Source organism: Corvus brachyrhynchos, unplaced genomic scaffold (genome assembly GCF_000691975.1).
Source record: "Corvus brachyrhynchos isolate BGI_N302 unplaced genomic scaffold, ASM69197v1 scaffold5, whole genome shotgun sequence".
Classification (NCBI taxonomy): Eukaryota; Metazoa; Chordata; class Aves; order Passeriformes; family Corvidae; genus Corvus; species Corvus brachyrhynchos.
Window position 1 is genome coordinate 11261252 of NW_008238321.1, and position 27984 is coordinate 11289235.

Consider the following 27984-nt stretch of genomic DNA (forward strand, 5'->3'; position numbering starts at 1 on the left):
AACATTTTGCAGTTGAAGGATTTTTTCTCTGAAAAATTAAACCTGGTAATTCAAATTACTGTGCCTAAGGGGTAGGGAAAAGAGGCCTTTTATTTGCAAGAGCAGAGCAGTCATAAAATTAAACTTTAACCTCTTAAGAGTCAGCAACTGCCTCTCATCTATTCCTGGTAAATGAGGAGATACATGATAGTACAGTTACACCCTTTATTTCTGAGAAAACTGACAGATTTAAGCAACAGGTCTTATAATGCTAAATGAGAACATTAATATTGCTGTGGCTTTACATAAGAACATCACCGTTTTAACAATGATTGATACAGAATATTTTGTCATGCAAATCACTTGTGTACACCAAGTAATACTCATATCAATACATACCTGTACAGTATTTACATTTTATATTTAAACTCTAGCTAGAAACATTTTCCAAGAAAATATAGAAATGAAACTGGTAAGCCACAAGTCTTAATTTGTAGCATCTGGTCTACAACAGACCCAGCTTTTCCAGCAAGCATATCTACATAGATATGTAATAAATCTTAAAAATATGCAGTTTTTTATATATGAAGCATTATAAATGCTGCTCAGTTTATAAAGGTTCAGTTTTGTACCAGCTTAAAACGGTTCAAAATGTTAAGTGACACAGAGCTTATTTTGTCAGAATATTGTAAAATTTAAGTCAGTCCAGCTGAGCTTAAGTTTTGTGTACAGCTCCCTTCCAGCTGCACTGGCACTGTGGCTCTCACTGCCCCTGCAGCTGTAAAGGGCAGAGTCAAAAGCAAAGAGCTCAAGAATCACTCAAGTTTCAGTGCAGCAGGAAGGGAGAATCTGTTGTCCCCAGAAGACTTTTCCTCAGCATGGCCAAACTGTAACAGATCCTGCTTTAGGCCACTGAGCAGCCACTTTCAGTAGCCACCCCTGGACTTGAAGCCCAATAAAAAAGGGAAAGGTTGAGAGATTTTTCTTCACCCTCGTGGATAGTACCTGATATGGCCAAAATTTTCACAAGCCACTTTGTTTTACTGGCCTCATGGCCAGTGGAAATTTTGGGCCAGTTTCACTCCCCTGTTAATACTGTTACAAAGAGCATCTGAAATCAAATACAAACACACACACACAAACGCTATTCCATTAGCTTTGGTAAATTAAATAGATACATTGAGCACCACAAGTAGCTGTTTAAGATGTTGCATTTCAATGCTAAGAAATAATGTATTTCCTGCTATAATAGCCTCAGTTACATGTCACTCTAAATAATTATTTCTGCTCAATATAAGAACTTCAAACTAAATACAGCAAATGAACTCTCAAGGCATTTCCTTCATGCTTATAGGCAGACATCCTCACCTGGTTAAATAAATAGATTTCCTCAAAGGTGGTATTTCAGAAGATTTGATACAAAAGTGCTTCACGGCTTATTAATGCTTTTGTAATCTCACATTTCTCCAGAAATACTGTATTTGCTGCCTTTCACCTTTATGCTCTCTAGTACCACTGATTTGGCTTGTCACTATTTGCATTACAAATCTACTTGTCCACAGCTATGACTGATGTAGGCAGTGCTTGAAAACAAAATGTCACTGCAGAACAGAAGACTCAAAACAAGTGCTGGCAGCAGCTCCATCATTGTGCTGCTTTGCAAACACAGGACACAAAACTTAATTCATTTCTATAAAGAGTTTAAATGTGTTCCATTAAGCAAAGATATCCCCACACTGACACTTACTCAAGGATTCTATCCCTTCTGGCTGAGTTGTATTCCTTTGGAAGCACTTGGATTTAAACATTCACCCAAGCAGTTCCACACACGCTGGGGAAAACCTAAAATGTAGGAAAGTTTACTTTGTTCTTCTCCTCTCAGCCTCTTTTGCAAACATGCAATAAAGCAAAACACTCACACGGCTGACACCCCATGCAAAACAAGGCAAATCAGTAAGACAGAACAGTGAAACAGACTCTCCCTCACAGTTCAAAGGAGATTTCAAACAGATCAACTTGCTAAGTCTGTGGGTTTGCCAGTGCAGCACATCTTGCTACAACCGACCCAGAGATGCTCCTGTAACCAACAAGCAAAGCTGCTTTTAACATTTTGGGTCTCCAAAGCATCCACTGGCACAGTAGGCACAGCTCAGGTTCAACAAGTTTTTCCCAAACTGAGTAGTAACAGAAGCAGTAGAGTCAAAACCTCCCACTTCCTGCGCCCATTGTGGAATTAGGGGCTTTACCTTAAGAACAGTATGTGTGCTATCAACAGAAAAGCACTGCAGTAAAATCTGCTGCAGCACTTGATGTGTTCCTGAAGGACCCATGAGTAGGACCACAGAAAGATCTTCCACAAGTTTCAAAGACAGAAACACGTGCCTGTGGGGAAGCCTAGCTGCACCAGGCAATCAATGTGTAATACTTTATTTTTCAGTAAAAACATCTATTTTTTTCAATTTTAACTGCTGAAGCACAAATCTGAAAATTGCCTCTAAGAATGCAATAAAAATGCTGAACTTGTATGGACTTGCATGAACTCTGTATGCCCAAAGTTTGTTATCAAGCAAAGGAGCGAATCCTGCTTGTTTAACTCTCTAGGGCTGCATCTTACAGAGACAGCTCACCTTCCTGGCTCTTCCCTTTAAAAACATTGAATGCATGTGAAATTATCTGGGGGTGTTTTCACACGCAAGGCCTAAAATCACACAAGCCCTGTCATCTCTCTCCTTTAGTAGCAACTTAGTGTTAATCAAACTACATCATCTCAAATGTAAGAAGGACGTTACTGTATAAAAAACAGATTAAACCAGTCATTAAACCGTAGTGTTTGTTGTGAGTGTATGAGCAGGCAGGAGTGTATTTTAGCCAACTGGCAAACACCAGACCACATCTGTACTTTGTGTCATGGCTCAAACCTCTGCTGCTGGGCCCTGCCTGTATTTCAGTGCACACTGACAAACCCTTTGGCACCACGAGGTACCTGCTGAGCTGCCAGTCACTGTGTTTCTGAAGAAAAGCTATTTCCATGAAGGTGGGAGAGGAATCCTGAATGAAAGCTGCACTCAGCTGTTACTGTGAAACACACACGACTTGAAAACTGACACTGGGATTGTGAGGTTTCTGCTTACAGGAAAATGCAGTGCCAGATCATGCCCTGCTCCACTGTTGGTGCTGCACTTTAGTGAGAACTCAAAGTCTTATAATCACTCCTTTTATGGGAAATGTGCTCAGGTAACAGGTAGAGGACATTTTAGTGTTAGCCCTGGACTCCTTCCCTCCCAGCCCAAGTAAACTGGAGTTGTCACTAATGTAAGTGAAAACAAGGCTTCCATGTGTTCAGTTGCATTAAGTTCCAATATAATCATTCTCTGGGATTTGAAGCTTGCTTCAAATTATATGCCAGTAACTATTTACCCTGAAAAAGTTTTGCCAAGTTTTTATGCCATAATAAAATGTATATATATGTATATATATATAAAATTTACAGTTGTCTTCACTTAGTTTGTCCAATTTCTTCTATCTCTCCACTGTATGCTCAGTTGTTGGTTGATGCAGCTTTACAAGCTGCTGATCATGTTCTATTTCTTATTTGCGATTCTTCGTTTCCTTGTTGCCAGCATATCATAAAAGGGATCCCTGCTGATACTTGCTCTGGAAGAGAAAAAAGGAATCATCAGTTTGGTTAACAAATACCTGGTTTTGAAAACTAAAACCTCTCATCCTTGTGGATGACTCCACATTCTTAATAAGATGGATAGCTGACTTCTAAGCACCACAAGTATTTCTTTAGCAAAAGATGCTATTCAGCTGTGATTTGTTAAGAGTTCACATCTTCACATCTTGACTATTATTTATTTCTTTTAAGTGGGTCTGTTAACACACCTTCCAAGATAAAGTCAGGCTGTGGAAGTTTAAAGCTGCCTGTGAACATGCTTAAGAAACACGTTACTGAAGTTAATTATTAAGTGAAGTAAGAATCCAATAAAATTAGATTTAAAGACAATTCACACAAGGTTTTACATTTGCATAAAACAGTAAATCCTGTTTTCCTCATTTGAGTTAGCAGCAATACTTCTTTAGGACCAGAGAGTAACAGGAGATTTGTATCTTCATCCATCAACCCTGCAGAGCTCATTGTTAATCCTTGAGGACATTGCCACATCAGAGTTCTTCAAACAAGTTACAACAAATTCTCTCAGTATCATACTCTGAAAAGAGCTTATACTTCATTTCTGAAAAACATTTAAAACTTTAAACTCACTTGATAGATTTAATCCACTCTTCCTTTTCTTCTGGGGTGGGAGCAGATATTCTGTACACTACATGGTTGCCTTCCACCACTCTACCATCAGCTTCAGTTTTACATGCTTTAATTACTTGACCTTTATGACTGGGGTTGTAGAGCTCAAAGCAGTTCTGGAGGGTAGAAATGAAGTAATAAATTTGAAAGAACAAAACAAAACTGACAAATAAATTCATTTAACAGTACGATTAAGTTCCCTATGGTTTACTTATCTTCATTTAGAAAATAAATATGAAACTGTCTTACTGGTTTCCTAGGGTCTTCAACTTCTCTTATGCTAAGATTTTCTAATGGAATAATTCCTCGAGGTTCTTTGTCCTAAAAAATTAGGAAAATATCACATTATTGGCTACTTATATGTCTTGATTACAAAGAGAATTCACCATGATATATACTCACTGTTGTGTATTCAAAGTAATACAGGCAATTATCAGTCAGAATAAACCATCTCCGTTTCCATGTTTTTACTCTTCCCCCTACAAACAAAAGGATTCCAGAATTAAACATGTGCTACCATCAGGGCTTCAACAATGGGCAAGGAAATAATTAAGTTTTGCTTATTTCTCAAAGTATGGTTTAATTGCTTAATGGTAAATGGATCAGGCACAGATGAGGGAGGTTAAAGGAACATGTTACTGCAACTTGTCCTGAGGCAGCATCAGCTTTGGAGGTGCCATCAGCCACAAGAGCTGTGGGCAACCATCAGTGGCCAGACCTGCTCCCTCTGTCCAGGCCCTCACACATGTCCACTGCACCAAAAATCCCAAGTCTGCAGAGTGCTGGACACAGCCAGTGCTGCCAGGGAGCCCTGGGCTGGTCTGACACCCCCAGCTGCTCACTCACACCAGCACTGGCTGCAGAACCAGCAGCTGGGCCCAGCAACAGGAGCAACCCCCTGGACAGCTTGGCTGGGGCAAGGGAAAGGTTCCATCAATAAAATTAAGGGCATTTTACCACCTTCCTGTCACTCCATTCACAAGCAAACATGTGATTAAGAACGTGTCTTTACTTTCAGATTTAATGTCATGTGTGAAAGGTGCTTATGAACATCACTAACAGAACAAATATGATGTCATCAATGAGGAGCAAATCCTATGCCAAAATATACCATATTTACTAATTTGTCATCTTTCAGTATTTTTAAAATATCTTCATGGGTCATTATATCATTGAGTACACTTGACAGAAAAAATAGCTACTGCTCCAAAAATGCCAATTTTTCCTTCATTAACAGTTCAGACAACAGCAACCACAGAGTTCCTTTTCTTTACACCTGCTAATGTCACCCTGTAGGGAACAGTTTCTTTTTAGAAACAGTATTGCTTTGGCCCTTTCAGTTGTTTTGCTGCCACTGGCTGCTTCAGAACACACCTGGCTTCCCACATTACACTATTTTAAAACTCATTTCCAAGAAGGACAACTGTAGATAAAGCATTCATGTGTTATTAGTTTAAAGGTTTAGATACACCATAGTTATCTGACTTCAGGATTATGTCACCACCTGTGCATCATCCATTCAGCAGTATTTAATTTCATTAAGCCAACATTTCAAAATAGTTGATCTTGCTATTGAACACCTGTGCATAAAAGAGCACCATTAATACACACAAGACACCCAGTTTAATCCAAGTGATATAACCAAATTTAAGACATAAGCATAATTTTTTAATCTTTTTGTTCTGCTTAAGATAGCTGGGTTTTTGGTTAATACAGAAATCCAAATCATATTAAAGAACAGTTCTAGGGATATCATGACATTTCTTGATACCAATCTACTGCATATTTGCATTGCAGACCAAGTATGTGGCACATTGTACCTTCCTTTTGCTGGGTTTCATGACCTGCACAATAACCCAGTGCTAACACACTGCAACATTCAATGTACTCAAACTTTGTTTCCACCAGACGCACTCATATCTTAAGAAAAATTTAATCTGCAAGCAGGTGTGGTGAAATAAGTGAAGGCAAAATAGTGCAAGATGCAGAAGCCGTGACACAATGAATGGTTGAGTGAACTGGAGACAGTGAGGGAAGAACTGGTGGCATTTTAGTACAACCACTGTGACAGATCTGTAAATAAAGCATTGCAGAGATGTTCAAACTGGCACGTAAGTCACTAGAAAAATTCCCCACCACCTTGACCGAGAGCTGGTTCAAGTATCAGGAAGTATTTGGGCTAGGAATGATGAACTCAAGCTTGACTCACTTCCAGACCAATGGAAGAGCAGCCGCCGAGTCACGGTGACTGCCAGGGCACTCCCTGGCACCACCCCAACGTGACTCGTGTTACCATCGAGAGCTGGTTCAAGTATCAGGAAGTATTTGGGCTAGGAATGATGAACTCAAGCTTGACTCACTTCCAGACCAATGGAAGAGCAGCTGCCGAGTCACGGTGACTGCCAGGGCACTCCCTGCCACCACCTCAACGTGACTCGTGTTCACATAACCCAGGATCAACTGCCATGGCTTTAAGTCACGTTCTGCTCTCCAAGGTTAGCAGATTAACATCACTTAACATTTTTATGGCCCTAAACCATCACCATGTTTTCCAGGCTAACAGTCAATATCAACTATCAGAGGTCATGGCTTGCCCAGCTCTAGCAGAAAAACAGCTCAGGAGAGAGAATGAATCAAACAGGGAAACAGGTTACTATCACAGAGCAGCTTAAACTGAACAAAAGTGCTTCTCATAAACTCCGGTATCATGCCAAAACACAATAAAAAAAATCAGTAATAACCATATATTTAAAAGAAGACCTATTTATAATTTGAGAAAGAAACAACAGACCTAAAACACACACTCCCAGAACAATATGAATTGCCAAGCAGTAAACAGCAGTTGAGCTTGCTGAATGTTTTCCCAACAACACTCCCTCTCTCTGGAAAAGCCAGATTTCTCAAACCTGAAACCTTTTGTAATCATGCTGCAGTTTTGATGAAGCTTTTGTCATGAAACATCTCCCAGCTCAAGGGAAGCCACAAAGAGTAAGCATTTCCAACAACCCTCTTACTGCTCCCTTTTCCCTAAAACAGCCAGTAGCCCACTGGGTTACAGCACTCGTGGGAGCCATGAAAACAGACCTTAAGTCCCTGCTCCACCAAGCTATCAGTTACTCTTCCAAAGAAAAGAAAAATGGAAAAAAAAAAAAAAGCAGTCAGTCAGGATTTTTTGGCAGGATAAGGAACTACTCTCACATGCAAGTCTCTGTCTCCCCACGCCATTACTGAGTTGCAGCTGTCAACAGCACAGAAACGCTAATAAAGCTCAAAATCTAATCTGTACTAATCAAATTTGCAGGGGTCACCACATAAAACACATTTAATATGCCTTTACAATGGGCTGCAGCCCAAGCAGCTGGCTGATAAGGCACTGTGGCCTGTAAACTCTGCACATGACATTAATAGGTAAAAACGTGATAATAAAACATTCTTGTCCTTGGCTGAGATTGCTGTAGGCTCACAAAACAACAACAAAGGGTTTAGTACCGTACTTCATCTCTTATTCCAGCTCCCAGCCTTTTAAAGATTAAGACTGGGAGGAATTAAGTTAGCAGAAGAGGATCAAGAAAACCAGAGTATGAACCCATAAACATCTACAGAAATGGAGAGATAAGTGACATACTTCTGAAAGATCAAGCTGATTACAAAAATGCACAGACATCTCAAATAATGAAGTATAGAAGCATGGTATCTTCCACAGCATGTGGAAATGTAAGTAAGCTACAAGGAAAGGCTACAAGGCAAAATGTACAGAAACAGAAACCCTCTTCACCTTTGTAACTCAACATAGGATTATTTTTTTTTTTAACTCTGAGCAAAGTACAAACTAGGCAACAAGGTAAAAGAAATCATCTATAATAAAGGGAAAAACAACTGGCAATGACTTAGGAAACAAATCTTCTAAGTAAAAAAGGCCTTAAGGCTAAAGGCAACAAGGTATCTAAAGTTAGAAAATTCTACCCAAATCTTCAGCTCATTTATATAAAAGTTTTAGAGCTGAAGGAGATGCATACACCAAGAATGTTTTTTCTCCTCCTGAGTTCATTTAGATATCACCAGACAGAAAAGACTCAGCAACTGCACAGCTGGTTGGATCAAAGTTTGGCTTTCTTTTAAAAAGCATCTTCCCTTGACCACAGCACTGATTGCCTCGACCTGGAAGAGCCTCAGTCACCACAAGAGCCAAGCAGGTACCGGAAGGCACCGGTTTCCTGATCACCCAGCACTCTTCTCTCACCCCAGATCAGGGAAGAGAAACAACATCCTCCCAAGGACAGATGTGCTGGAATAAGCACCACTGGAGGGACAGGCCCGGATGTGAAGCTTTTGGACCATCTCCAAGCATTCCGTAACCGCCTGACTGGCAGAAAAAATTAACACACTCATATGTCTGGCTGGAATCATTTCCTCTCCAGTTTGGGGGAATAATGTCACAGTTTCCTTCAAACGAGAAGAAAATATTACACAAACCAAGAAATTTGCCAAGAGAAGCTGTTTAAGGCGAGGAAACATCTCCCTGTGCAAAACAGATCTAACTTGGGCACTAGCAAAGAGAGCATAGGCAACAATTTCAAAATACCTTAGAGCGGATGGCAGAAAATTTCATGGTACCAACACCACTCATTATGCAGAAAAGTCTGAAAGCTCATAACGTGTCAAGCTGCTCCAAGGAGGACTCACTAGCACTCAGCAGGTTTCAGTTTTTAACTTGCTGCATTCATTTTCATTACACCATGCTTCAAACAATGCAGAACTGAATGATAATTTAGGTCTACCAAGATAAAGATGTCTATTTATAGGCTCTGGCTAAGTCTAGATAGACAAAACCAGAATTGCTGTCTGGCTGCCAGGTTTGGCACTCGGACTTAACATGGTCACCTCTGAACAATTCAGAGCAGCAAACTCTCCAAAAGCTTTCTGCACCCTCCCAGCCTTCTAAATTCTAAAACCCAGAGTAGTCTTTTGGACAGATGAATTTTACAATATATGAAATTTTCACGACATCCATCTTCTGCCCAAAGAAAAATCAATATAGTGAGAGATGGAATACTAAAAAAAGGGCACAACTGCATAAATGGGAAGAGCTGTGAGAAACACCAGATACAAAATACTGTCTTGATATACTCAGAGCCTGCAAGTAGTCTTTAGTCATGTTTATAGTTTCATTTAAAACTTTCTATTTCAGCTTTTATGCGTTATCACAACTGAGCACTTAAACCCTCATAGAGGAGTTCGTCTCCTTAGCATTTCAACAATACACAACTTTTTAATATCAGGATCTTCTAGAACCGAAGGAAGCCCTACCCATTTCACAAGAAGAGCTTCCCAACAGAAAGAACTGTAAAAACGCAAACCATGTGGCTTGAGACAGCACTCTCAACATACAGTTTAAGACTCCTAGCAAATAGGAAACTCGAGGGAGAGGAAAGAAATAAAATGGGGGGGGAAAAAAAATAAAAAGACTGTCAGGTTTATTTCTGGTCATTGCATCTAAACTAGCAATGTATTAGTCTGTACCAGTCTGTCTCTGCTGAAAAAAAATGCAGTCTTTCATGGAAGCACAGCTCCAGGCATTCCCAGGCTGATTCACCGGAGGCTTCTGGACACGTTTCATTTCTTTATTCAAATAACCCTCACACTGTGGGAGTGTTGCGTGTAACACCCTTCTGCTTCACACACTCTTTTACTACTGGGTTTTCTGTGCTCTGTGTCTCATCTGCATCCCACACAGCAAAGACTCAGGCACAGTTTTCAGTCCTCTGACCTCTGGTTTATTGACTTTGCACCAGAGCCAGAGACAGCCTGTGCAGAAGTACCTGGCAGCTCTCACTTACTTTCAGTCATTGCTTCCTCAATTTCTTGGTTCCTCTATTTTTCATTAGATCTATTTAATGGGCAGTTTCTTCCACAGAGGATGTTGCCACTTCTCTACACACACTCACACTTGCCTGCACTCACATTATGTGTAGAAGTCTATGAGGGAGCACTGGCAACAGCAAAGGCACAGCACAGCCTTATACTCAACCTCTTCTCCAAGCAGCACATTCCACCTACATCAACTTGAAAGGCTTTTCTGTTAACCATCATCTCATACTACCAAATGGAGAAAAGCTGCAAAGTCACGTGTGAAATTGTGCCAGCTGAGCCAATACAGGTCAAAAAGCAAGAGCTTTGCTTTTTTGTAGTTAGAAAAGGAGCTCCACAGCATCTGTAGCACAGAGGTCAGAACACAACATTGCAGAGCATGTGAATGAATTCCAAATGCTTCCTTTTCACATCCACTTCCTTCCAGCACAAGCATGACTACCAGGTTCCAGGTGCAACCAGCAGAGTGGGCCCAGGGCTCTGTCCAGGCTCTTTTTTCACCATCCTCCCCATGTGCACCCCAGCACACATCCCTTTTCACACTTCAGTCACTATTCTCCAAGTGCAAAGTTCTTCCACTTTAACACATTCAAGTGGCCAACAACTGACTCTACTGAAGTGTGTGCTGGTGTTTAAATCTTAAAAACTTATTGTTTTGAAAAACAACTGTTAAAACAAAGTGTCAGTCTCCTTTATATGGGAAAAAAATTCCCTAAGGTCAAGTGAAAAAGTGAATCCCATCAACTTTACAAGAGTCTGTAAAAACAAAGGCACCTCGCAGTGCCAGGAGACTGAAATACCTGAGGTTTCTGCAACCCTAAATTTGAAGCACATTTAAGACTCTGTTAAGTGAGCTAAATGTATTATTTAAAAGAGAAAATAAGCAGGAATAAGAACAGCTTTTACAACTGTAGTTCAAATGTAATCTATCTTTCAATAATCTATTATCATTGATAAACAAGTAACATAACCACTCTGAAACTTCATGACAGAGTGAGACATTGTTTACTCTCAGTGGAGATTATTCTTTCCTTGTTATGTTTTTCCACGAATGAGAGAAGTGTGCTGAAGTCATCTTTATTTTTCTGCTTTACATGTAAACGCTTCCTTCTTTTGCTGAACTCACTTGCATGTGAGTTAGACACTGACATGCCAGTCCCTCAGAGCACCACTGATGACACTGTTAGTGACACTGAGTGAAAAAGCAAAATGCTACAACAAATCTGATTTAAAAAAAAAAAAAAAAAAAGAAAAAAGAAAAAACCAGGAGGAAGGAGGAAGAAAATAAAAGAATGAGCAACTGAAGAAGAGGGGACTGGAAAGCAATCAGATACGTACCTCCTAATGCAGAATAAGCAGAGACAGCCAGTCACAGAACAGAAAGGTGATAGGTCATAGGCCATAAGGAAAACAAGAAGGCACATTTAAACCACTCATTAAAAAATCATAGCCAAAACCAAACCAAGAGAAACTCACAAATAATATGGAAAAAAAAAAGACATACAAAAGTAACTATTTGAGGAGACATCCTTTTTTTGTACACAGAAAACTGTGTTGAAATATCACACACAGTTTTCTGAAATGACCTTATGGAGACTTAGTTGTTATTTATCAGTCACAGCATGTGGTAAATACCATGTGGTGTTTCCTTTTTGCCGCCGAGTTTTTATTTCTCAGATCTCAGAAATAAAACTCCGAAGTTTGAAACAAGATTGCTAATTTGGGTATGCAAAATAAGAAGTAACAGCCTTCAGACGCAAAGGAGCTACTTATTTTGGTTCACACGTTTTTAAATAAAAAGTTCAACCTGTTACCTTCACGAGAAAGCAGGTAGACACGGAGCAGCAAACATGCTAACAATGAACAAACATACAGCAGCAGAACTGCCCTTGTGACTAACCTAATTTCAGCAGCCAACCTTCTCTATCTGGATTAAAAAATGTATGCGTTAGATCATTTCCATCATCCTCTGGAATTTTAAATGGCTCATTCTTAATACTTTCATATAAATTCTAGAAAAATAAAGAGGAAAAAGACCTTATTAATGAATGTCTTAAGAGAAAATGCAACCAGGATATCTTATTGCTTCATAGACCATTTCTATAAAAAGCACAGGAAATACTGTCCATAAAATTCTGGACCACCCCCTTGTCAATCTTTGCTTTCTATTTTGATCATGATTGATTTTAAACTACTTCATCTATAAGCAAGTCTCTCTTCAGTACAAATTTCTTAAGCACTCCTAGCAACGACAATTTTATTTTATCTTCAGCATTTAGTATTTCAAAGGTTTCAGGATCAGTCTCATTTAGTACAAGTTTTGCCAAATGAATCTGGGTTTTCAGAAAATGGTGTAGCCCATCACACTGTCTTACAGCAGTAAATATTTATACTGATTTCTCAAGGAGGGAGCTCCACAAGACACATGAAAAAAAAAGAGAGGCAATAAGGAAAACCAAAAATTTTTACTATTTTTTCTGACTTATCTAGAAATACTACTCTTTTTCATAAGAAGCCAATTGCACAAGAATTTTGCCATAAGCGAACTACTGAGAGATGCACAGAGCATTTACTCTGAAACAGCTTGTTCTCAACAAAGGTTGGATATAGGGAGAACTAGCTCAAAGTAGCTGTGAATATCAGAATATGCTTCTTTCAGCTACTCAAATGGTTACACATCCTAGAAAATGCTCCCTTGCCTTCCCTTGACAAATCTGCCTGAGAACTGTTGTACATGCTTTTAAGTGTGCTATTACAAACACAAAGCCAGGCTTTGTCTTACCCAGCCTAACTTACCCTTAGCAATTCCTCTGGAAGGTCTCCACCTTCATTAATTCCACGATTCATGGAGATAAACCTCTCCACTGTGGGTTTATCTCGCACGTTGTGGTTGTGCAGGCTGGTATTCAACATAATGATGGCAAATGAAAGCACGTAACATGTATCTGAAATCAGATTCGAAAAATGGTTTACCTTCCCATGTGCTGTGTGTACAAACCCGTAAAATTAGTATATACCTCATCCTGACTGATAAAGGAACACTCAAAACATCCTGAATGCTGTACATAAAAGTCTAAAATCTTTCTTTAAGCTGTTGAATTAAGCCCAATTTAAAAAAAAGGTTACAATTCAAATAACAAACAAGTATAAGAAAATTGTATGAGAATAAAAAAAAAATTAAACTCTTATGAAATCATTGCTATCACCCTAAATTAACATTTCACTTCAAACGCTGAAGTGTTGGGCAAAATGTTCTCTGCACAGATTTTGCCTAAATCATAGTGGTGGATGCTATAATAAACCTGGTCCATCAGCCTCCTCCTACTCAAAGTATTTCCAAAGCTCTCTCCAAAGAGAAAGAATGGTCTCTTCAAAATAATATTTTGATTGCATTTAAAAAGACTGAAAATTACATTGACTCAATTTTGTGGCATTCAGCAGGCAGCTAGCACTACTGGATAATATCAGAAGATGACAAAGGAAATCTTATCATGCTTCTTGCCATGGTTATGATTATAGTAAATTCTCCCAGAATTCAAGTACAAGACTCTGTGTAAGAAAAAGCAGGATGAAAACCTGCTAGAGAGAGGAAAATTGTGCCTGCATCTTCAGCAGTTTGTTTTCAGTAGCTATTTTCCTCTCTAGCAGCTACAGACCTGCTTTACACCAACCTTTTCCCATCCTATCTAATCCTCAAATTAAGTGATCAAGAGCAAACTATTTGTGTATATAACCAAACAGACCAAAAATGCCAGGGCATTCTGTGTAGTTCTGCGAAGCTTTATAAATGAAAATGCATTCTGACCATAAGTTTGCACCTCCTGGATTAGACAGTCACATGTTCTCACTTCCCAGGTATTCCTCATTTCACATATTATTTTATCCTCAACTTCCAAACTGGCCATTATCTCCTTGCATCAGATGTATAAGAACATACATATATATATATAAAATTGTATTTGGATCATTCAAGTACTTAAGAACTCCTGTTTCCTGTGACTGACCTGTAGACTGGAAGACTCCTGGGTTACAAAGGCAATAGCGTGAAGCAAAAGCTTCCATCATACGGTCAATTTTTTGAGCCTCTCCTGGGAGTCTGAAGCTCCACAGAAACTGCCTACAGAAGGGAAGAATAGTTGTTAGACTCATTCCAATATTTACATAGTAAGTATTTATTACAAATAACCCAAAACAAACGGAAAAAGGAAAAAAAATCAGCAGTGCCTATATAGAATGTCCTAGAAATATGTTCTCAATCTCTCAACACACAAGTCAGGAGCTATTATAAAGCAACATGCACAGATGGCTAGCCCAGTAACTCAGCCAGCAACACTGCATGCTATCAGGCAAGATAATATGGCAGTTCATATTCTGAGGCTCTCTCTTTTTTCCAGCCTAGTAAACAATTTTCTGTATGCATCCCATTTTTGCCACGAGAATGCTATGGGGGGAAAAAATGAGTTCAATCCTCCCTGGGTTTTCTGGCTACAGAAAGCAATGAACAGTCAGCTAGACTTTATTCACAATGTAAAAAGACACAATACACAAAATATTTCTGGTGTAAGGAGAGAGAAACAAGGAATACAGAAAGACTTAACATATTTACTTAAATTCATACAAAACCTTTTAAAAATGGTAACAACAAGAAAACCCCACTGCTTAGAGAGGTGCTGCCTGTCTACTGTAAGCTCACCCTACAAGAATCAGACCTAGGTCGTAAAAAGAGCAACTCATGCCATCATTTCAGTAATTTTGTAATACATGCAGCAGATCTTGCTGCTGCTTAGCACCATGAACTGGAATCCAGAGTTGACTTTTGTAACTATTTCTACACAGAGGTACACTGGAATGCATACAGGACAGAAGTCTTCACAAATTTATTTTGGCACATGGTGGCACTAAAATGTTCCAATTAATTTCATCATTTATTCTTTTATCTCTTAGCAAAAGAATTATCTGAATTAAACCAGGATCTAAACCAGCAAAGTTACATGCTCTGCCATGCAAAACAAGTTCTCACTATTCCCTGTACACTGGATGCCATATAACAACCATTTGTTCCTGTCTTCACCAGTTTTCATTTCAGGACATTATATTCAAGTGTCACAGGCCATCTTTAGTTTGTCAGCTCTATATACTGTCTTTACTCACCTCGTGCAAGGTTCCAACCCAGATCACGAATTTTGTAAGCTACCAAAATACAAACATTTAATAGTAGCAGCTGCTGAGGAAGAAGAAAGTCAAACCTAACATCAAATTGGGTAAAAGAGACAGGAATACGAAGCTTCCCAGACAAGCTTCAGCAGCCACAGAAAAGGCTTCTTTGGCTCAAGCCTCAGGCAGCTCAAGTTATCATCACCACATCATTCAACCATAGCAAAGCTGTTCTGACTCCACATCACAAGGCACTGCACCAGAAACAAAGATCACACGGACACTTCCATTTATCTGGTGTCAGGAGGGAGTCACTCGCGGCAAAAAAACCAGGCAAAACTGTCTAAGCCAACTTAATTTGCTCAATCTGTTACAGATTTTCACCAAGTTGAGAAGGGATCTCACAAGGTCACTGTATGCAAGCATCCCAGATAAATCAAGGGAACTGTTCACATAGCAAGGGGAAAAAATAAACTAAGAAATCACACTTTCTTTCACATGACAAGTGGGAAACTGAGGGAAGCAGAAAGAAATCACTAATTTCAAAGTTTACCTCTCTGTGACTGAACATAATCAGTGACTATGGTCAGAGGATTTCTCCCCCTCCCTGCCCAGAAGGACAAGTTGAGGTGGAAGAAAAGGAGGAAGAAAATTATTTAAGTAAAGAGCTTATTTCTTTTTTAACCTATCTCTGTGCTAAGATAGAAAACAGATCTTCAAATCTCCACATATGGCAGGCACACCAAGGAGTAACAGCTGTTTTAGTTGCATGTATTTGTCTGAAATAATCAGGAGTTTTCACCCCCAAAGGCAGCACACACACAAGCCATCAGAAGGGTTAAACGGAGCTGTCTCTGCTCACTTGCACAGTAATTTGTACAGTTGTGCTGAGCTGTAGAGCAGCTTTTTTACAAATAAATCAACACAGTGACTCATATAAACATGCAATTTGATAAAGGGAGCTCAGGTCAAAAAACAGAAAGAACTCACCTTAAGGCTTGTACAAGATTGAGATCAGCGAACTCATGGAGTTCAACAAAAGCCTGAAGAACTTTAATATTAAATTCATCTCTGTGAAAGACAAATTAAATAGACGATTACAATTCTGATCTTTAAAGACTTGATAGATACTTTGATTTGCTTCTGAAAATAAATAAGGAAATAATCATACTGATCAAGTCATCAGAAAATCTACACATTTATTTGAGAGGTATTTTAATATTTAACACTAGTACTTCGCCCATTTTTGCTGGTAGGTTAGCAAAAGCCAGTACCTTTGAACTGATTTTAGAACTGCTTATTTAAATGACCTAAAAAATAGCCTTGCCTTCTTTGCTTCATATTTATTATTACTGTGCCTGCCTTGACATAGGAGGATACCTGAGAAATTTATTCAGTAAGAAGTCTTTTGCAGAAATTGTCACGAATTCTTAAAACAATGGTTAATGTAAAACTAATTTCCTTAGCCATACAACATATGATAAGCAAACTACCTTTTTTCCACTCTAAGAACAGAAAATATTAAAGCAGTATCTTAATTTATGTACAAAGATAAGAAACAAAAACTTATTGCTTCTATTGAGTCTATCCAAGAAAAAGAACAGCTTTTTAGAAGTGCTGCTTAGCATGTACTCTTACTCCATTCTCAAAAACTGGTACAACAAAGTTGAGTAAAATCAGAATAGGTTTTGAATGGACTTCCTCTCACCCATCTCTTAGACTGGTATGTAAATCATGAGCCAAATTATGCTTTGTTTAATACAAGGGTGCTTGAATGCAGAAGAAACATTTAAACATTAATGAACACAAAACTATGTGGATGGACAGAACTTGGCCTAAACCATGCCTGAGTTCATGTGCCAGAAGAATAAAGGTTTATAATCCTTAGGGTGTGCTTTAAATACATCACCAAGACAGAATGCTGCGTATCAGCCTCCACCCAAAAACAGAAAGGTGTGCACCCACCAGGAATTAGCTGCTGCTTTGCTGACTAACTGCATAGTCAGACTAACCTGTAACACTCAGGAGGAAATACCTTAAAACCAACTGTTCATTCATTAGCAGATTCCCACATTGTTTACAGAAAAACACACCAGTTCTGTCAGCAAATCCAAGCAATTCTCATCAAATTTAGCAATGCACAATTCAACTGGGCAACTACTTTTCAGTGAAGTGGCATGAGAGTGTAATAAAAGAGCACTTGAGAGGGGTATGTTTTTACTCTAAGCCAATTATTTATTTTGTTTATAGGCATGCAGTACTTGTGCTGGGTACACCTCCCAAGACACAAGCCAAATAACACAAATGCTCCAGGAAGCCACTTAAAAAAAGAAGTGAAGAGTTACCCACATAGAAAGAAATCTTAACTCTTTTTTAGGATGTAATTCATCCCTCATTTATTATTATTTTTGCTGTATTTTTAAGTGTTATCTCATTCCATTTTTACATTCACTTTTTTCAGTTTGCTGAGTGCTGTTAGACTATAAAAGTCAGTAATTTAGAATATATCCTTTATGGAACAATGTTATATAAATATTTCATTCTGTTGACTAACCTTGTCTTGTCTTCAGCTATATTTAGCTAGACTACAGAAGTAATTTATGATGGGCCCCTGAGAGGGGGTGGCAAAGAAAGAGAGAATGTCCTCAGACATAATTCTGCTGTATAAAAACTGTTGACATGTCTACATGCTCTGCACAGTGACTTCATAACAAAGATCTATTTTCAAAATGCTCGTATTACAGTAAAAACTTTCACTGAACCTATGAAAGCCAAGAGGAAACTGCTGAGCAAAAACCACGCCACTGATGCTGGAACCAGACTGAAGAGTGTCTCAAAAGGGACCTGCCACAACCCATCACCACAGGAGCACATCCTAAATGAGTCACCTCCGAGAGCTCCCTAAGTGGCACTGGAACATGTGCCAGCACGTCCATACACACACTCCAACCCACTGCACTGCTGCCTCTCTCAGCTGCCTTTTTAAAATCAGTTCCTGGGTTGCACAGCAATGCAAGTCATTTGCATTCTGATTGTGTTTTGCAACAGTGTGCATAAAAATGCACACTGCATGTTTACTGTACCAGGATTGATAAGCACTGGGCGCAGCTGCCCTTGGAGACGCCTTCTTAGCAATGGGACTTCTGCATGCAGGGAAGTGACTACACCAAAACCTGCTTGTAACTACTGTCCCAGGAAGTACCTCTTTTCATAAGTAATTTCTCTACTGTCAATTATTACTTACTGTAAATCATTCCTTCTCTGGACACAGTACTAAGAGTTACCAGTAGTGTTGCAACACAACTCTCAAACATTCTAAAAGCTCATGGTATTAAATACTGCACTACTCCAAACAGTAAGTTACAGTTAATTAAATATCATTCCACAATGTACCCATTTAAAAATTAACAACCTAACAGGAAGAAAACCTATCACAATACTGTAGCAGTTTTACATCCCCACTGTAGCTCTTCCAGATCTCAGGGTACTCAAGCAGTTCTTCCATGCAGCCTGTGAAAGGTACCCAAAACCTGTACATGTGCTTTGTGAGCTCAAGAGCAAAGTTCCAATATTTCTACTTTACCTTTCACCGAGGTAATCTCCAATTACCGTTTTATTTAATCCTTCTCCTTTATAAAGGAACTGTGCAATGTCTTCTGCAGTGTTGTGCAGGAGGTCATTTTCTATCAGAAACTGTATTCCCTAGGAAGAGCAATTCCAGAGGAAAAGGAATGTTATGTCTTCTTCCACAAGCATTTATGTAAATATCACTCGTAACATTTGGTATTAATATACTGACACATATACATAGCTGAGACATATACATAGCACATTAAGAACTACATTAACTGACAGATTTTTATTTCTTTTAATAAAATGGTAAACAAATGCTTTTCTGTTAGACGAGCAATATTTAGTCCTGGTTTTAAGATGAAAATGAGAACACATTTTTAAGGCTAGAAGTACTAGGTGGCAGTTTGAATCCCTAAACCACAGAGAGATCAAATATTAATGGAATAACGATTGCATGTTGCTCTTTGGAGCTAATGCGTGAGCTGGCCTGTTCCCAACATTGCATAAATGTCTGCAGAGCTGTAATCTGCAAAATCATATAATGAAGAGGTACGTAGAAACAGCTTAATTACCACCATGACACAAAATAAAGCATCTGGTATAATCTACAAACTGCAACCCAATACATCAAGCCACTACTTGCAGAAGGAAGTCACAGCTGAAGATACTGAAACCGGTTTAAAAGAGTTTATGCTGACACTGGGATTATCAGTGAATTCTGGTTGTGCTGGAACTAAACTATTCACAAAGGACTGGAGCTACACTAGTCACAAAGGGCTGCTCAGTCAGGCTGCTACCAAAGGCAGGTGGAGAGTCTTACCCTGTCCCTCAGAGGGTACATGATCAAGCCCCAGGACTCCTACTCCTCCACAAATTACTGCCCTACAACTGGCACACTCTAGGGAAGCCCAGAGACCTCTCTGCAAAGCGGCAAAGAAAGGAGACTAAGAGTTACACAGAGATTATGGAAAGGATGGAAGGGACATTGTTCTGACACCGAGCAGGTCATGCAGGGATAACCATCCTCTTTACAGCCCACAGATCCCAACACAGATGTTGCTACTCCTGATGATTTCTTCAAACTGTAACAACATGCTGGTGAAAAGCAGAAATGGAGACTCTAAGTAACCTTAATGTCTTGGATTCCAAATAAGTACCAAAGAGGTTAATAAATTATTACTAATATGCTCTACTAGAATATTTCAGAATTTCAGAAATACTAGTTTTTCAATTTCTGCAAGTAGAGTATTATTTACTTCATTTCAACTGAAAAAATTGCATTATTTTTTTGATATAGCATAGATAGCCCTCTAGTAACATTCCAAAAAGTTACTATCCTTCTGTTTGGTTAATACTAGTTTTTAATAATGAAATGGTTGCCTGTCTGAGAAAAAAAAAAAGTCAGTTTTCTGACTAATTTAACAAAGAAAGTGAACTGTGATGTTATAAAGCTTGAAGCTTTCTTTAGAAAGTCTGGAATGCAATTCTCTCAAAACGATTTTATCATCATCTGAAAACTTTAGATGCCAGGCTGGTACTCTGACAACTTAATATTTTCGTAAGTCATTTCATAACAGATATGATTTCTTTACAAAAAGTATATCCATTATATCTTGAACCAGAAATTGCTGAGCTTTCCTCAAAACTGATCCCTTCAAAGCTTATTTGTACAACATTTGACTACAAAACATAATACTTTTTCCCATACCAAGTTATCCAAAAAGCTCTCATCTCTGACAGTAGAATCTTTCCTCTGATATCAGAAACAGCAGATTCCCTTGTTCAACACCTGGACCATATTATTCATGCTTAGTATAAATAGACTGATCTGAATAGGTGTTTTGAAGTTGTGCAAGTTACTGATAATGGACTTGACTAAAAGTATGGAAAACAAATTTCTGTGCACAGAAGCAGACACTTCACCATACTGCAAAAATCAATTTAATTTTCCTTTTCCTGGATATTTTAAAAATTATTACTAAGATGTTAAAAGAACCAGAAGTCAAACAGACAGGAAAAGGAATTTGTCTGGGACAACAACTTCAGCATCTGGAATAAATGGCAAAAATAGGCCAAGCAAACCCCCACCACCTCCTACACTATCTTTTGTCTTGATGCAAATTTTCTTTCTGTAGACTGACAGGAGACAGATGACAGCTGTACTAGTTTAACTTCCCCACACAAAACTCACAGCTACAGACATATTTAATATTCCCTACAAATATTGCATGGATTTTTTTTAAATCACTGCAGCAAAATCTGCTTTGAATTTCATCGCTTTTACAGTAGTTCAATTACAAATTTTGCAGTTATTTAAACCCTGTCTTTGTCACAGCGAATTCATTTCCTGGGCCCAACACAGGCAGTACCAACTTCAGCACTGCACAATTTCAAGCACCACTTTGTCTGTGCACAGGGATTCTTGAAGTGTTTTACAAACTTTTACCATTACAGCCCTTCCCACATGAGCTCACCAAATCCAAACTCCCAGGTACCCTCTATGACATCATGGAAGTATATAAAACACACCTATTTTCAGAGGGAGCAAGGCAGAATTGCTCTACACACACACTAGAATGTGTAAAGATCTTCAAATACAATGATAAAAGAAAATTACCTCACTGTGTTCCTGCTAATCCAAAAACATGAGACCTCTGTTACCTGGTTTAAAGGAGGAAACTTGGTAGATTCAACCCAAGTATTACTACCCCAGTTCTCTGGCATTCCTAAATCCAGATACCATCTTCCCTCCTGTTTATGAATGAAAAAAAACCTTTTCCCAATGAACCCAAGGTAGCTTTTCCCAGCAGCAGAAGGATGTATACTTGAGCTGTCTGTAACTTAAAGTAGCAGCTGCAAACAACACCATGACCCAGCTTTAGAGCAGACAGCTACTGCAGCCACCACTGATCCCAGGCACTATTAAGAAATTACTACTCTAAGACTGTTTACCACATTTAAATTATGTTGCAGTAGCAATATGGCCATAGCATCTATTTATAGAAATAATTTCATCCAGGAAGAACCATAATAAAAAATAGTTAATGCTGGAATGAAAGCATCTGACATCATCCTGTGACTTTGCCACAAACTTCTAGGACTTGAAAGAGCTGGAGGACAACAGGAAAGTACCAGGATATTTGGGGGTTTGGCCCTCAGCAGAAGTTAGGCAGTCACCAAAATGGAAAATAAAAGACATGGCCAGCAGTTTAGAAAGAGTTCTTGTACTTGAGAATTTCTGGCAAACTGAAACAGTCTGAAGAACAGAAGCCATCACTGTACTTGGAACATTTCAGAAAAGACACCAAAATGTAAATTAATTCAATACAATTGGAAAGAAAACATGTCAAGAACACAGAAAAACAAATGCTAAATGATTTCCAAAAAGACCCTAAAGAATACTCTTCACAATTTCAGAATCTCAATTACAAACAATAGAAGACAGTAAAACAAAGGAAGGAAGATGAAAAATGAAAAGCAAAGGCTAAAGGTCTAATATGTCAAAGAAGCTCTTTTATTGTAGGGGATGTCTGTAAGAGAATGTGCAGGTCCCCCGAATTTTCCAGAAAATTATCAACTATTTAAGAAACAGAGAGGCACTCCAGAAAGAAGAACTGCATTACTTCTTGGCTAAATGCAGAGCAGATTTCTTGAAACTGGTAACCAAGTTTGTACAAGTCAGATGGGTACACATCTATATGTACATACATATACACACATGCAGATGTTCACACGCGCCTTTTCCACAAACAGACTTTAGATATCCAAATACAAAAGTCTACATGAGAACAAATTAAAAGACATGGTAAAGGCATTTTGAAAGATAAAAATAGGAGAGCATTAAAGAATAAAAAGTATGGCCTCACTAATAACCACACATCAAAAATTTTTTTTAATTATATTTGACATATCAACATAGAACACCTCTGTCAGGTACAAAGCAAGCCAGGTCAATCAATATCTGGCATATTTGATTGTTGATAAGTAACCTCCATTATCAAAGATTTGCTTAAGTGAAAGAAGCACACAACTGGCACATGACCTGATCACTGCTTCCAATTTAACCCTCTGCTCCGTGTGTTACAGGACATGCAGTAAGGCCTGTGAACTTACATTATCAGAAATGTTTCTTAAGAAAAACATGAAAGTATTTGTCACAGATCATACTACAAGCAGAAACTTGATTTCTGACAAGTAGAAAAAAAATTTCTCTACCTTCTTAGGGTCCATGTTGAATTTCTTCCTTCCCATGGCTATTTGCTTATTTCTTTGTGTAGTTTTGCTACATATGGAGACAAAGAAGAAACGAGCACTTACCAGCTGCTCTTTTACAAAAACAACAACTTCTGGATGAGCTTTTAATTTGTATTTTGGCTACTTTGAATGTTCCATTACAAAACCAAGACATCCACTTTTTATAACGGAGAAAATTATGATACTATTTTCAAATCCCTTAAGCGACTGCAGCTTCAGAGACCCATATCCTTATCAACTGGACAGTAAAATATTACACACTATCCAACATATTCTCTAGCCAAACAAATGACACACCTGCATGGGATAAAGTCAGGCTTTAGAGACTTTATAACAGACTAAATAAAGGTGGATCCATTGTTTGTTTAGCATGGGAAAGGTATTTTCACTTGCTGTTCCTGGAAGACCAAGGTCTTAACTGAATCATGTTCATATGTTGGCATTACTTACCTTTCTTCTACACTAGTCAGATTATCAATTTCAGTCATAACCTCAGCAATTTCAAATTTTAATCTCTGTCAAAAGAAGGAAGGACAATACATTAACCTATACTAGAACTCCTTTTGAAATCATCTATCATATAATAATACGATAATTAGGTTCTATTTTCTAATATTTGTTATTTACCAGAAGAAAAGTGAACAATCTTAGGGCTTCCTTAGATATTTAAAGATTTTACCACAACTGAATGACTGTTAAACACATGAACCTGCACTCCCAGTGAGTGCTTGGGTCAGAGCACGAAGACCAAGCTTCCATTATCAATTAAGATTTCTTTATCCACATTTCTCACTCGCTCCTATCCTGGATGCAAACCTGCTGTTTAATGAGCTTTTGATTATACAAATCAAATGTGGACATCTGCACATATTGCATTACAAAAAATTCAGAAGTTAATATTTTTAAAAGCACACATATGATGCATAAATCCTGTTCATAACTAGGAGTATTTAGCTTAAGTCATTTATATGCTTTTAAAACCATTACCTGAAATTCATATCTAGGTCTGCAGCTTACTGTAACTTAATCTACTGAAGCAGTTTTCTAAGGATCTTTCCAGTAAATCAATTACCTCAATGTCATCAATCAGTTCTTTTTTCCTACGACGAATATTTAGAAGCTCTTCTCTTTCTTCCATGGAAAGGTCATCAGGCACTGGAACAGAGCAAAACGTACAATTCTTTAGCATTTGCAAACATACCTCATCATCACAGAAAACTTAATAAACTGATTAGGAAAAATAAGCTTACATGAAATATCAGGACATTTCTTTTACATCATTTTCAGGAAAAAGAAACCAAACAAATCAAAACAACACAAATGAAACCTAAATCTAATCTATTTGTAATCTGCTTTATAAAAATCCTAAGTAAGGTAATTGAATGAATGACTATGAACAGAATCTATCTTTCAAAAGAAAGACAATGAAAGGAATCTTGTTATCACACAATGTGGCAAAATTTGGCTCTACAGCTTAATTGCTGAACTCAAGTCTGGTATAATTCCTATTATATCAGTAACATACTAAAGTTCTTCACGTAAATTAATTATGATTCAGAAGATATTACTGTCTTCCAGAGAAAAAAGCCAAAGAATAGCCAGTGATGTGTATCTTGGTGCTTGACCTCAGACATCACTTATCCCAGCAGTGCCCTTCATTTGGTTGCTTTGGAGAGGTGCAGGCAGGTCCAACCCAACAAACGCCTGCAACACCAAGTACCTCCCCTCAGTAGGATACACCAATACAGCAGCAGAATCAGTTACCTAACACAAACATGGGCTTGGCATAACATCATTTAGGTGAGTCTGTAGTATTTAAGTCAATTTTAGGTCTCTCCTTGGCCATGCTAAATCAAATATATGAGCCTGCTCATAAAAATCAGTTGCTACTGAGGATGCAAGTGTGTGTGTGTGTGTGTCACTCACCCTACCCTTACCCTGTCTCTCTGTCTGACAACCAGCAAACATCAAAGATTATTTTGTCACTCACCCTACCCTTACCCTGTCTGTCTGACAACCAGCAAACATCAAAGATTATTTGCACAAAACCTTTGCTTTTCTTGATGCTGCCCAGCAAGAAGCTTCTTTGGACAGCAATTACTTCTGCTCATTTGTACAGCACTAGACACCAACCACAAATATTCACCTCCTGTGCGATGATCCTATAATAACAGTTCTAATGCTACCCACTTTCTTGGAAATAGCTCCTTAATTACAGAACAGCTTTTCCTTCCAGCTCAGTAAAATGGAACAACAAAAATAATTAATAAGAAATGTAAGAGCAACACACAACAAATGTAGTCATTTGGGATGGCCAAGGCCACTACTTTATGTCCTATACACATATAACAGACTGTAGCAAGAGGATTACAAAAAAAAAAAAAAGTTCAGCTTGAGAGGAGAGTTTTAAACACACATTTGGAACAGAGCTTCTGTTCAAATCCTAATAATGAAATATATTGATTATTTCAACATCCAGTGGTTAAGCTCCTTTCCTTTTAGGATCCTAATCATAACAAAATCCAAATGGCGACAGACCTTGTTAGGCATGAAGTAATTATGGCAAATTATTTCATTTAACTACTCCAGATACAAACGTGATTAAATTACTTTCAGTATAGGAAATGACAGTCTTCTGTTGAACAAATACCAGACTTCAATATGTTTACCTGCTTTTATTCTCTTCATCTCGTCAGAAAGACACCCACTCCTAAAAATTTCTTGCATGCGATAGTGGTAGGAGTCTTTTCACATCAAACCTTATAAATACACGTGCCTACACCACACCTTTGCCTTACATGTTTACTCTGAGACCCTAAACCAAGGAGAATTAATGACTATACACACACTATGTACATACACCACAAATATTCCAACTAGTTAAGTGACAACTGACAAGAAAAAAATTAATATAGCTACCCAGTGCTGATTATAAAAAAGGCAAACCATATATAATCACTCTCTTAGCTAGGAAGCACATTCTGATAGCCTTAAAGCATTTCTGCAGTACTGTAGATGAAATTACACTGCAGTTTTACAGTAGCAGTATCAGTATGAGATGCTAAGTTTTTAACTCTTTGCTGCAGCAAGATGTTTTGGTAAATCTCACCTTTGCTGGCAACTGGAAATACTAGTCAAACAGAAAATCATCTCTAAGCATTAAATATTCAGAATTCATAGATGGCGTTGCTTTTTCTTGAAGCTGAGTTACAAAACCTCTGGGTTAGCTGCTACCACAAGCCCTTCCCAAATCTGCACGCCAGTGAGCGGTACTGCAGCTTCTTCTCACTCTACCACGCAGTGAAGGCTCCTTGGGACACGTTTGGAATATCTGGAACAAGTGAAATTGCTTTCTTGGAATCAACATGAATTGTAACAGTTTTCTATGCATGAGCAACCCACAAAAAAGAGAAATCAAACACCTCAGTGTTTTCCTACAGCACCCAAATACTGTCTGCTGTGTTTTCCTCTCCTCTGATCACAGCCACAGTAGAGACAAGCCTCACAGTATAATTAATGATGCTGTTAGACAGAAAGGAAAAAAGCTAAATGGAGTCAGACTATGTTTTGCATTAGGCAATAGCATCAAGTATTTATCTGCCAGATACAAGACAAGCAGTCTGGTGGAAAACAAGATTCTGTACTTGGAAAGCACTTAGATAGAACTGGACATTAATGCAACATCTTTAAATAACAGTATTTAAATACCAGAGCCAAAATATTTCAGTATCTTTTGAGAAGAATAGAAGAGTCAGGATATAACTGAGTGGGAGCTACAGCACTGCTCAACCTCTAGAAACTCTTGGTATAGACAGTATTTTCCTTCCCCTCACACTACCAGCACGAGAAGGGATGATTGACTCTCCAGGATCACTCCCAAGAGCACTGTCCTGTAGTCACATGAACTGGCCTCTGTGGGATACTGAAGATGTCTGCCTTATTATCATCCTTCTACTGGTTGTCCATCACTGCCTCCCTTCTCCACTGCTGCTGTTTATGCTGTAGAAAACTTATCAGGGGGAAAATGAATGCACCAAAAGAAAGCTTCTGAAGAGCCCTCATGTGGTATTACAGCCTGGAAAGTGTCTGCTCCAGGAGGCCGCGTGACTTTATGTCTGCTGTCCCTGCTGTTTTAACTCTGTGTCTTAAAACAAAGGCTAGCAGTATTTCTGTATTTCAATTAAGGCTTTTGAAATATTAACATAGGAGGGCAACACACAATGGTGCATTAGAACATCTTTACAGTCCTAAGCAAGCACTGCAGGTACATGGTAAGAGATGATCTGCTCTGGCAAGGCCCCTCCCAAGGCCACCCTTTTGCCTCCAGCAGCAAGAGCACTTCTTTTTCAACCTTGTGTTCACATAATTCTCCACACAGAACAACTCATGGAGCTCATATCATGTATTTGTTCTGTAAAACAAATTTTCTAGCTGTCCTCTCTGAGTCACTTCTGAGGTTTTTTGTCTTTCACCAATCTAAACACAAAGTAGATAGGATGGGGGGAGTTAGCATGAACATTTAAATACTAAAAAAGAACAAAAGCATTTCAGTACTGTGAACAAGCTACAGCTGCAGCATGCTTTCATGCTATCTTCTTCTAACCTTTAAATAAAGACAGTTCTAACGTTCTAATGTAAGTCATTTCTGTGAAAACCTTTTCACTTACAGGGAGAGCATTTCTTTTTTCTAGAACTTCAGAGCTTCAGGTACTACTAAATAGAAAGTCAATATACTACTGATACTTTATTTATGAGGAACAAAGTTGTTGAAAATACAAATTATATTCTTGGCCAAACAGAAAGAAACAAACACACAACACCATATATGTTGCAATACTACTCCTCCTACCAAC

At 38.4% G+C, this 27984-nt stretch overlaps 1 protein-coding gene across 2 annotated transcripts; it reads right to left on the bottom strand.

Moving 5' to 3' along the window:
• Positions 1-190: 190 nt before the first annotated feature.
• Positions 191-26354, bottom strand: CYTH3 (cytohesin 3). Of its 2 annotated transcripts, XM_017734152.1 has the most exons (13): positions 26241-26354; positions 24204-24286; positions 23582-23646; positions 23093-23159; positions 18888-19006; positions 16295-16375; positions 14155-14267; positions 12947-13095; positions 12050-12162; positions 4685-4763; positions 4532-4603; positions 4244-4398; positions 191-3633 (listed from the first exon to the last, which is right to left on the bottom strand). In XM_017734152.1, exons 2-13 carry the CDS (start codon positions 24267-24269, stop codon positions 3561-3563), a joined length of 1152 nt encoding a protein of 383 aa, XP_017589641.1. In that variant the 5' UTR covers positions 24270-24286; positions 26241-26354; the 3' UTR covers positions 191-3560. The 2 variants fall into 2 exon arrangements, with proteins under 2 accessions (XP_017589641.1, XP_008631721.1); XM_008633499.2 differs by lacking the exon at positions 26241-26354 and having other exon boundaries at positions 4685-4761; positions 12051-12162; positions 24204-24320.
• Between the last annotated feature and the right edge of the window lie 1630 nt (positions 26355-27984).